Here is a 12,727-nt window from a genome sequence, read left to right on the forward strand (position 1 = left end):
CACCCCAGTATTCTTGCCTGGAGGATTCCATGGACAGAGGAGCCTGGCAGGCTACAATTCATGGGGTTGCAAAAGAGTCAGACAGGACTGAAGAGACTGAGCCACAGGGGCGCATCATATTAATACAGAATAGACAATGCTGGGTGCTCAAGTGTAGTTTTAATCTTCCTTGTGATTTTCATGGATATTATTTTTGGACTGTGGTATTGGAGAAGACTCTTGAGAGTCCCTTGGACTGCAAGGAGATCCAACCAGTCAATCCTAAAGGAAATCAGTCCTGAATATTCATTGGAAGGACTGATGTTGAAGTTGAAACGCCAATTCTTTGGCCACTTGATGCAAAGAACTGACTAATTTGAAAAGACCCTGATGCTGGGAAAGATTGAAGGCAGGAGAAGGGGACAATAGAGGATGAGATGGTTGGATGGCATCACCGACTCAATAGACATGAGTTTGAGTAAACGGGAGTTGGCAATAGACAGTGAGGCCTGAAGTACTGCACTTTATAGAGTCGCAAAGAGTCAGACACAATTGAGCAACTGAACTGAACTGAACTGATTTTTGGATGGGGAAAATGATTATATGATAAGATTTTATAGGTGGTAATAGATCCCAAACAAACAGTAGACAACAGAACAGTTTTCAAAGACCTCCAAGGAAGAGTTTAAGTGCTCCCAAGCAGCTACCAATTTAGTCAAGATTCATTGTTCAAAGTTAATTACAAAAGAAAAATATGGCAGTTTTTTCTCTTTTTGATAGTTGATAGCAAATATGTACATATATTGAATAAAAGAAAAAGGCAGCTGTATCTCAGACCTCTATACTTTCCTTAATTTAGTTGCTCTGATAGTAAAGGAGCTGCTTTTACCAATCCAGAGTTAATGGCTTCCCTGATGACTCAGTGGTAAAAAATCCACCTGCCAATGCATGAGACTAGGGGTTGATCGCTGGGTCCGAAAGATCCCCTGGAGTAGGAAACAGCAACCCACTCCAGTATTGTTGACTGCAAAATCCCATGGACACAGGAGCCTGGCAGGCTGCAGTCCATGGAATCACATAAGGGTCAAACACGACTTACCAACTAAACAACAACGAACTCCAGAGAGAGCGTTCATTGCATGTTTCTTACACAGTATCATTTTATAAGTGTCAGATGACTTTTATAAATTTTATAAATTCTTGTACTGTCTCTTTGTCCATATCATCTTGTAGTCTTCACATACATTTTTGCTTAGATAGAAGGTTAACATTATATATTATTCAAAAACTATCTCTTTTTTCTCTTAACTCCTTGTCTGCCCTTCCTTTGTGCTTGTCTAGATTTTGATTGCATACTGCTTCAGGACAAGTAAGAGGTCTGCTTAATTTTATTTAAAAGAAAGAAACATGGATTATCTGGGGCAGTGTTTTATGCATTTGTTAAAATTAAATGCTGCATTACTTTTCTGTTTTTTTTTTTTTTTAATGACAGATATCTTTGGGGCTTCTGATAATATCTATTACTTTTCACTTCTGTTTGGAAAAGACATGCTATATATTTGTCTCAAAAAGCAAAGTCTTTCCTCTAGTGAAAATCAGCCATGCCTGTTGCTTGCTGTTTCTAAATACTTACCAGGGTTTTGTTTTTTCTCTCATAGGCAACAGTCAGCAGAGGACCTAGCCCGAGTACCCGCCAACTCCACCAGCAATATCTTGAACAGGCTGCTGGTCAGTTATGATCCCAGGATAAGACCAAATTTCAAAGGTTTGTCTCCCCCCCATCAATATCTCCATTCTTTGCAGTTTAAAACCTAATTTTATCTGTGTAAAATCATTTGTTTTGGATATTCAAAACAGTAATAACTGTTCTGTAATGTTCTTATGTCTGAGCAATTAAATGCAAAAAATGTTTAAAGATAAGCAAAACCTTACTTGTAATAGTTGTATATGGTTCTAGGGTTTAAAAGAAAAAGGTATATTGTGAATCAATAGGCTAATCCAAGTGACGGGTTTTCTATTGTGAATTAATAGGCTAACCCATGTGATGGGTTTTCTAAGTACTTTGTATTCTTAACCTTAATAATTTAAATTTAGGCTCTGGCTCTCATTCAGACACCAAAGTTCTACTTTGTAGGAGAACAGCCATATACTCATTTCAGAAGAGAGAAAGCTCTGATAGGCATTTACATTATTTTTTTACTCTTTGTTAGTTTTTTACATTGATTAAAAAAAAAAAAACCCTCTATGTTTTGGCTGAAAAAGAAGCCATATGGTTTTTAAAAACATGTTAACTTTGTGAATAAACGTAACTATATTTTTACTCAAGTAAAATATTACCACCTGTCACACCATTTAAAAACCGAAACTGTACTTGCAGTAAAAGTTGTGGGAAGATTGTATACGTTTGCCTGCCTTTCTTTCTGCCTTCCCTCCTTTCTTTCTTTCTTACTTTCCCTCTTACTTTCTTCCTCTTGCTGAGTTAGGAAGTTATACGAACATATCTCTGGAAAACTGCCATCTTTGTTGCTGGCTAAGGACAGGTATTAATGTAGATCACATTAACATTAAGAGGCTTTTTTTTTTTTTTTTCCTTTACAAGGAAAAAAAACAAAAAACAAAAAAACAAAAGTAAAGCCTGCAGCTGCTTCTAGTCAACTGAAGTTATACAACGATGTTGTAAAAACAGAGTTTTTTGTTCATTACCAGAACCTACTCTGTTACTTTCAACAGCGCCATGGTCTGGGTTGTCACATGTCTACCATGTATTGATTGGACACCTGTTTTTCATCAGTCAGAGGTTATGTGGCCAAAAGGCTAACTTCACATTTTCCCTTTGTTAGCCCAAGCAGCAACCCACAATGAGTGAAAAAAAAAAAAAAGAAAGCAAAAAAGAAATTGGCAACATTATACCTTAGTTCTCACTCTATGAACTCTAAAATTATTTTCCAACAGGTCAGGCAAAAATCTTTATAATAATTCTGTTGTATGTCTGATTGTTTACATTTTCATGGATTAAAAATCAAAATATAGTAATTGTTGTATTCTGCTTGCCATTTAAGCTAAAAATTTGAAAGACTATAAAATGAAAAACATAAATCATATTTTAGGTAATGTTTAAAAAATAATTTATAATATCTTAAAGTAAATGCATCAGCTCAGTTGAAAAATTTTTAAGGTAAATGTATTTTCCCAGAGTCCCTACAATTTAAGAGAGAAATATTTCTGAATAAATAATGCTATGAAGAACAACATAACTAATTTTTTGTTTGTGTGTTGATCCCTATTTAGAAGAATAAGTTAATAGCAATTGTGAACATGTATCTTGAAACCATAGGTTTATACATCTGTGTAGATTGGAGAAAATATAACAATCAACTGTATAAACCATAAAAATATGAAGATTCTGACAAGGTTTTTACAGCCACTAAACTATATCCTTAATTTTTACTGACAGGCATTCCTGTTGATGTAGTAGTCAACATTTTTATCAACAGCTTTGGATCTATTCAAGAGACAACAATGGTAAGATTAAAACTCATTTCGTATTTTTAGTTGTGAATAGTTTAACTGGAAAATATTAGAAGAAATTATAACTGAAAAATAAGGAGTAATTTCCAGGAAAAAGAAAATGCATGCTCTTTCCTAGTATAAATATTCAAATTTCAGGGTTTTGTTGAATTAGTGATTTCAATGCCTTTGTATTTTTGCAGTTCACATTTAGTCTTTATACTGCATTGAAACTTACAGAATTGGGAGAATTAACATTTTCACTCTGAACAACTAAGTGGATGCCACCTGGGAAAGGAATTTGTGCAATTAATATTCTGGTGCAACATTGTTTCCTAAGACACTTTCGTGTATGAACATTAAAAAATATTTGTGTTCATGGTCTTTTTTGTCTTCTAGTCTCCTGAGGATAATCTTTGTTTTCTCTCTTGTACTAATTTTGTGATATGTGAAGTAGAGAACTGTAAAAAGCAAATTTGATTTTCCTGAAGTAGAGCAACAGAGCTCCCTGAAAAGATTATGTTATAGGAAGAAAGAACAAGGAAAGGCCCAGGAAGAAAAGGAAGAACAGGAAAGAGAGGCTTGGGATGGGGCTGCTGACTGGCATGAGTTGGGTGTTAGGGACAAAGAAGCTTGTGAAGGATGATTTGTGGATTCCCTGAGTGACGTGTGGTTCAATTACCCTTCAGCTTCTCAAAGACATTCAGGAAAGTCCACTTGCTTATTAATGTTTTAAAATACTAATATACCCTTTCTGAAAACCACATGCTGAAATGGTATTTCAGGTGGGAGGAAGAAGGCTTAAAAGTTTTGTTTTTGGCATCATTTTTTGAGATACTTATATGTTTCTTAAGTAATAATATAAGGTGTAGATTAAAAGCTTAATAGTAATGATTAGAACACAGTGTATCTTTTCAGGGAATATCTCAGACCAGAAAAAGAATGTATTCCTGTATTCCTAGGAGCAGCATAGTATGTTATAAGATTGTATGTTGCATTTAAATTATGACACATTTTTATATTAATTAATATCATAGTAAAATATATTGTGATGAGAATGTTATTTATTCTTCATACAAGCATGTCTTTAACTCTGAATACTTAATTTTTTTAGAGAGTGTGTAGTTTGAATAATTCGTTATTTTGAAATCAAGTCCAAAATTCACTCCAGTGACTTTTAGTTAACCTAAATGGCTGTATATCTAGTATATTATAGATCAAGAAAGCTCTTAAACAATGTAAAGACAAATATGTATCACTGAGGAGACAAGAGTTGCATTCATCATTTGAAAATATGACTAGTTTAAGCACTTCCCATAAGAAGAGTGAGAAATGTAATTCTCTCAAGGTGAAACTTCTAGGAAATTTATTTGGTATCTGTGCTTTTCCCTGTACCCTGTTTTATCTTTCATGGCACCACTATACTACCCCTAAAACACCATGATTGAGCTGTTACATCCTGTTGGAAACATCCCCAATACTATCCCACATTTTAGGACAACTAATACAGGTTTTTTTTTTTTTTCTCATTTGCACAAGAGCAACACATGTGTCCTAGCTCATTAAGTACCATTAATGTATCTATTCTTTAATAAATATTGAATGCCTTCCAGTTAACAGACACTGCACTTCTTTTGGTCCCATCAGTCCATCTTTGATTGTATCAAGCTGAAAATACCTGGGGTAAAAGGCTGACAGAAAAGGGGTAGGAACTTTCTCACAGGTTATTTGAGGATCATAATATAATAGTGCATGGTTTCTCAATATGATCTTCTCTCATCCTTCTGCTCACTCTTCACAGTAGTGAACCCAGAGAACCAATTGCTGGGGCCAGATTCCACCGGTTTTCAGCCTGCACTCTTACCTCTGACCTCCATCTCTTGTCTGAGCAGAGCCTCTTACTCTGAGCTACACTCACTCACTCTCTGCCGCCTTTTCCATCCATGTCTTTCATCTCTATCATTTATTTGTTTGTTAAACTGTTCACTTCTTGACTGTAATTCAGCTCTTTTTGTGTGTTTTAATTTTGTTCTCTGATGGAGTATTAATCTCTCAAAGTCAGAAACAGTGCGTTCTGCTTCTTCATTTTCCATAAAATACAGAAGACAGTAGGCCCTCAATGAGTGAGCCCATAAATAATGCCGTATTATTAACTAATATTGATTAAATAAATTAATAAATTCTGCTTTTGCCTAGCAAAAAGTGAGCCCAGGTCACCGTAAAAGTATTGGCAGAGCAAACTTTAAAAATAGACTCGTGTTGAATGTGTGCATGTGTACGTGCCAAGTGCTGCAGCCATGTCCAACTCTTTGCAACTCCATGGACTGCAGCCCACCAGGCTCCTCTGTCCATGCCCTCCTCCAGGGGATCTTCCTGACCCGGGAATTGAACCCGAGTCTCTTACATCTACTGCATTGGCAGGTGGGTTCTTTCTACTAGCGCCACCTGGGAAGCCCATGTTGAATTTATTGATTAAATAACAGAGTAAAGAATGCTGTTACAGTAGAGTGTTAGTTTTGTCAATTTAGAGCCCTTTATGCAGGGGAGCCAAATTATTTATATTTGCTATTTCTTTTCAGGAAATAACCAATCTTTCCCTTTGTGTTGTGCAGATATAGCCTACAGGTTCAGAATTGAAACAATGCTCATCAAATAGACTTAAATAATCTACTTTATTGTAATGATTATTTTTTTGGTTTTGGCAATGTTTATTTCATACTTCTAAGACAGATTTTTACAGATGTCTCTTTCAGGGCTGTGATATTTTATAGATTTGCTCACTTTTTCCAAAAAACAAACTCTTTAATACCTTGTTGTGTAATAGTTAGGAAAGGTACAAGCTATTATCCGTATAGATGTGACACTATATGTCTTCTAAGGGGAAAAATGTGTTGAAGACAAAGCTTGTTCTTCATGACTTGTTACAGATAACAATTGGAAATCGTAGCGATGACTCAGGAGGGTAACTAAGAAGATACACAGGTGTGGAGAGCAGTTATATTATAAGCAAGTATTTCTTTCTTTTTCCTCCTAGTCACCAAGAGTGGGCTTATTTACTTTTCAGCTTTACTGAGGTATAACTGACAGGTGAAATTGTAAGAAAGTTAAGACGTGTGTGATGATTTGATATGCTTCTACATTGTGAAAGGATTTCCCCCATCGTGGTAATTAATACATCTATCATCTCGTGTCTATTTTTTTTCTTCTATAAGAACATTTAAGTTCTGTTCTCTTAGCAAATTTCAAGTACACAATAGTGTTAACAACTGTGGTCCCCATGTTACACCCTAGATCCTCAAACCTTATTCATCTTATAACCGTACATTTATACCTTTTACCAACCTCTCCCTGTTTCTCATACTCCAAATTCTTGGCAATCACTTTTCAACTCTTCATTTCTATGGATTTGACTTTTTTTTTTTTTTTAATTCGACATATAAGTGATACCATGGTGTATTTGTCTTTCTCTGTCTGGTTTGTTTTACTTAGCATGATGCTCTTCAGGTTCATCCATGTTGTTGTGAATGATAGTATTTTCCTTCTTTTCTTAAGGCTGGATAATATTCAACTTTATATGTATGTATATGTCCGTGTGTGTACCGCATTTTCCTTGTCCATTCATTCATTGATGGGTGTCTAGGTTGTTTCCGTACTCTAGCCATTGTAAATAATACTGTAGTGAACATGGAAATGCAAGCATCTCTTCTAGATGTCTCGTTTCCTTTGGGCATATACCCAGAGATGGGATTGCTGGACCTTATGATAGTTCTATCTATAGTTTCTTGAAGAATCTCCATCCTATTTTCAATAGTAGCTTTACTGGTTTGAATTTCCACTAATAGTGTATAATCTCTTCACATTCTAAACAGAACTTGTTACTGCTTCTCATTAAAAAGAAATTATTATCATATAGTTGATTTACAAAGTTCTGTTAGATCTCGTCTTTTTTTGGTAATAGCCAATTGCAGATGGTGACTGCAGCCATGAAATTAAAAGACGCTTACTCCTTGGAAGAAAAGTTATGACCAACCTAGATAGTATATTCAAAAGCAGAGATATTACCTTGCCAACAAAGGTCCATCTAGTCAAGGCTATGGTTTTTCCAGTGGTCATGTATGGATGTGAGAGTTGGACTGTGAAGAAAGCTGAGCGCCGAAGAATTGATGCTTTTGAACTGTGGTGTTGGAGAAGACTCTTGAGAGTCCCTTGGACTGCAAGGAGATCCAACCAGTCCATTCTGAAGGAGATCAGCCCTGGGATTTCTTTGGAGGGAATGATGCTAAAGCTGAAACTCCAGTACTTTGGCCACCTCATGCGAAGAGTTGACTCATTGGAAAAGACTCTGATGCTGGGAGGAATTGGGGGCAGGAGGAGAAGGGGATGGCCGAGGATGAGATGGCTGGATGGCATCACTGACTCGATGGACATGAGTCTGAGTGAACTCCGGGAGTTGGTGATGGACAGGGAGTCCCGGCGTGCTGCGATTCATTGGGTCGCAAAGAGTTGGACATGACTGAGCGACTAAACTAAACTGAACTGAAGGAGCATATATCTTTAAAAACAAAAGAAAGTAAGCAAAAAGATATCTCCAGAACAAAAGGCTGGAAAAGTAGAGCGACTTAGATTTGTCTAAATACAGAATATATGTTCATGGAAATAGTATGCTGAACAGTATTATATGGTAATAGTTCATGGTAATAGTATGCTGAACAGAGAGGCTTGTGCTTGAATCTTTTGTGTACTTGATGTGTTACACCCTAAAGTGAGTGAAAAAACTACAGAAATTAAGGAACAATATTTTTTCTGGCATCGCCACCCTAAAGGACATTGACTGTAGGGTTGTGATGCATCTGCAAGTTAATGTCATATTTTACAGTAGAATCTCATCCTAAAGAAAATGAACCATTTGTTAGTAACTCTGTTGTACAGTTGAGGTTTTGTTTATTAATATCCCCTTAGAAATTTCCCTACAAAGGTCTGCTGAAATAAAGGAAGTCCCAAAATTTGGAAGCTTCAATATTGGCCAGAGCTTTCGTCTGTAGTTCAAGCCTTTCTGCTTTAACTCCAGAGCCTGGTGGTGGATGCAGCATTAAGAGCTGCAGACAGAGGTGGAGCAACTTTTGAAGGAAGGGGGCAGCCCTTTTCCCCAGTGTATAAAGTTCATTATCTAACAAAGAATCCATTGAAGTGATGGGCATTAACACTATAATGATATTTTAGCCAATTCTGTTTGTAAAACATTCCTTCCTGCTTATTTGTCTTTTAATTCAGATGCTAAATGTCAGTGGCTAAACAGAATGCAGTTTCACATTTATTCACAATCTGTAACTGTGTAGTAGAAGAAAAATCACAGCCATATGAATACTCCTGAAACTCTCCAACCTCCAGGGCTACGTGCTTCTTCAGCTTGTTTTCGCATCTCAGTTTTTAGCTTTATGGTTCCTATTTCTCATGTCTGTGTCTTCATCTACATTCTGCTGCCTTCCATTTCTGTAAGGTCTCATTATTAATGCTGTAATTCCCTGGTGGCTCAGATGGTAAAGCGTCTGCCTGCAGTGCGGGAGACCCGGGTTCAATCCCTGGGTTGGGAAGATCCAATGGAGAAGAAAATGGCAACCTACTCCAGTACTCTTGCCTGGAAAATTCCATGGACTGAGGAGCCTGGTAGGCTACAGTCCATGGGGTCGCAAAGAGTCAGACATGACCGAGTGATTTCACTTTCACTTTCACCAAAATCATCAAATAAATGTAATCATCCTCTTTTGAAGTTGTTACAACAGTCATTTATTATATCAGTTTATATGCTGGTGACAACTGAACTAAGACCCTCAAATCAGTGAGAATATAGGTTTGTTAGAGGCAAAGTGGCATCTGCTCTACGGTTATGCTGAAAATATTTGTTGATTTCTCCATTCGATTCCTACCTTTGGCTGAAATCTGTGGGTTTTTATAATAGAAAATGTAAACTTTTATACTCATGGGAGACAGTTAAGTATTATGATATATTATAACAATCTATATACATATTTTGCCTTGTCAGAAATACATAAGAACTCTTTCATGGAAATAAAGCCTGTTTATAAAATCCATTTTCTTTAGTGTAGATATGCTTTGTAATTATATCGAATTATTGTTACACTACAATCCATGATCCTGCCAAACTTTCTATGCCTTTCCGCTGCATGAGTTTTCTGTGTGTTTTAATAGTAGGCTGCCGGGGTCCAGCCCTGTGGATCCAGGGTGATTCAAAGGTGGGGGGACGGCGTTGGCGTCTTTGGAAAAATACATATTTAATTACAGATATAGAAAGAGATTAGAAACGGATAGTGTAGTAGGAAGATTAGTGGAGAAAAGGAAGCTGAATAACTTGGATTACGTGGAATAGCATCCATGCTCCAGATGGGAATTCGGCCAGGAAAACGAGGAGCAAGAAAGAACGACATGGGGGAATCAGTCTTTCCAGAAACTGATCCAATTTCTTTATTTTGGGGTTTGCTTATATACCTTTTGTTATACATAGGGATGAATACAGAGCCATGCGGGAGTCAGCAGTCCTGACCTTTATCGAAGGTGCTTCACATAAATGTATAAAAAAGGTACATCATCTTCTGGCCATGAGTGAGACCTGCTGACATTTTATGATCCTTTCTTTCTGATAACCAAAAAACTTATTTCTTCCAAGGGTGTTTTTTCTTAAACGAGACACCACCCTCCAAATAAAGTTACATTCCTATAGGGTGAGGGTGTAGTGAGTTACAGTCAAGAAAGGAATTTATTTAACCCAAGGTTAACATGATTAGTCTTAAAGGTTAATACTTATTTCTCCTATATGCTTAAATGTTAATACTTATTTCTTCCTATATGCTAGTTATATTCATTATAAGGGCAGGGAACATGGAGATTTAGCAGCAAACATCAGCCCAACAAATGAAAATCCTTTCACCAATGCTCCCCTTAAGATCTATTTAGTCTTAAGATAGTGATAAAGTTACATTTTTACATAGCAAGAACACAGTGATTTATAACAAAGTACAGTGATCTATTACAAAAGAGAAAATTCATTAACTCAAAAAGTCTAGTAATGCTAACATCAAGAGCTACTATATTTCCTTTTCTATATTCCAAATACATTGATTAATATATTCCCAGGTGCCTAAGGATATGGAGGCCTGGCGGCAATCATTGACTCAACAAGAAGAAAAAGCCCTGTGCTAATTAAGACTCTCAAAATACTCCAAAACTCTCTGTGCTGTTTATGGTTGAGAGGTAGTAAACAATCATGTGCCTAGTGGCAGCAGTATGGATAATCCTGTCACACAAGCTAGTCTGTCAGCAGAGAAGTTTGACCTGAAACATCCTTGTCCCACCCAGAGCAGGGAATTAGCAGCAATTATTGACACAACAAATGAAAAACCCTTCACCAATATAATTCCTAACCAACCCACTATACTAATAATTTCTAACTCCCCATAAGAATTTGCCTTTAGTAAGTCTAAAACACCTCGTGCCTCTCAGGTTGGGAGGCTGTAAACAATCACATGTGGCCAGACGAACCTATACAGGTGGGCTAGATAACCTTCAGAGGAGTTCGTAAGCTGAAACACTCTTGTTACGCCCAAGAATTTTTATTGCCTTGGAGCTTCACGTTTACTCCTTCTCCAAGAAAAACGGTTATGGAGGAGAGCATAAAACAGACTCTGGTTTTGGGGTTTGATGCTCGGGAACAGGGAGTTTCCTGAGGCTTGATCACGCCTTTGCATATGCCAAGCCTCCTTCCTCATGACCTTTGCCATGGGCAGAGTTCCTCACGCTGGCTCCCGGCAGTAGGCTTCATTTCTGTTTGGGCAACACAGTTGTACCTGACAAGAAAAAACTCATATTTGGGTTCAGCTAAAACAGCAGTGGCCACAGGGCTGGTAAAGGTCAGTTTTCATTCCAATCCCAAAGAAAGGCAATGCCAAAGAATACTCAAACTACTGCACAATTGCACTCATCTCACACACTAGTAAAGTAATGCTCAAAATTCTCCAAGCCAGGCTTCAGCAATACCTGAACCGTGCACTTCCAGATATTCAGGCTGGTTTTAGAAATGGCAGAGGAACCAGAGATCAAATTGCCAACATCCACTGGATCATGGAAAAAGCAAGAGAGTTCCAGAAAAAGTTCTATTTCTGCTTTATTGACTATGCCAAAGCCTTTGACTGTGTGGATCACAAAAAACTGTGGGAAATTCTGAAAGAGATGGGAATACCAGAACACCTGACCTGCCTCTTGAGAAACCTGTATGCAGGTCAGGAAGCAACAGTTACAACTAGACATGGAACAACAGACTGGTTCCAAATAGGAAAAGGAATATGTCAAGGCTGCATGTTGTCACTCTGCTTATTTAACTTCTATGCAGAGTACATCATGAGGAATGCTGGGCTGGAATAAGCACAAGCTGGAATTAAGATTGCCAGGAGAAATATCAATCACCTCGGATATGCAGATGACACCACCCTTATGGCAGAAAGTGAAGAGGAACTCAAAAGCCTCTTGATGAAAGTGAAAGTAGAGAGTGGAAAAGTTGGCTTAAAGCTCAATATTCAGAAAACGAAGATCATGGCATCCAGTCCCATCACTTCATGGGAAATAGATGGGGAAACAGTGTCAGACTTTTTCTTTTTGGGCTCCAAAATCACTGCAGATGGTGATTGCAGCCATGAAACTAAAAGACGCTTACTCCTTGGAAGAAAAGTTATGACCAACCTAGATAGCATATTCAAAAGCAGAGACATTACTTTGCCGACTAAGGTCCGTCTAGTGAAGGCTATGGTTTTTCCTGTGGTCATGTATGGATGTAAGAGTTGGGCTGTGAAGAAAGTTGAGCGCCGAAGAATTGATGCTTTTGAACTGTGGTGCTGGAGAAGACTCTTGAGAGTCCCTTGGACTGCAAGGAGACCCAACCAGTCCATTCTAAAGATCAGCCCTGGGTGTTCTTTGGATTGAATGATGCTAAAGCTGAAACTCCAGTACTCTGGCCACCTCATGCAAAGAGTTGACTCATTGGAAAAGACTCTGATGCTGGGAGCGATTGGGGGCAGGAGAAGGGGACAACAGAGGATGAGGTGGTTGGATGGCATCACTGACTTGATGTACATGAGTTTGAGTGAACTCCAGGAGATGGTGATGGACAGGGAGGCCTGGCGTGCTGTGCGATTCATGGGGTCGCAAAGAGTCAGAGACGACTGAGTGACTGAAA

The 12,727-nt window shown here is 37.7% G+C and overlaps 1 protein-coding gene across 1 annotated transcript in view; it reads left to right on the forward strand.

The window, feature by feature from the left end:
* The window catches only part of GLRB (glycine receptor beta), a 113,132-nt gene that overhangs the window by 39,235 nt on the left and 61,170 nt on the right, over positions 1–12,727 (forward strand). The window contains exons 3-4 of the mRNA XM_018061476.1: positions 1,638–1,744; positions 3,434–3,501. Of these exons, the coding sequence (XP_017916965.1) occupies positions 1,638–1,744; positions 3,434–3,501 (175 nt within the window). The remainder of the gene's footprint in view (positions 1–1,637; positions 1,745–3,433; positions 3,502–12,727) is intronic.

The sequence above is a fragment of the Capra hircus genome, chromosome 17, assembly GCF_001704415.2.
Source record: "Capra hircus breed San Clemente chromosome 17, ASM170441v1, whole genome shotgun sequence".
NCBI lineage: Eukaryota > Metazoa > Chordata > Mammalia > Artiodactyla > Bovidae > Capra > Capra hircus.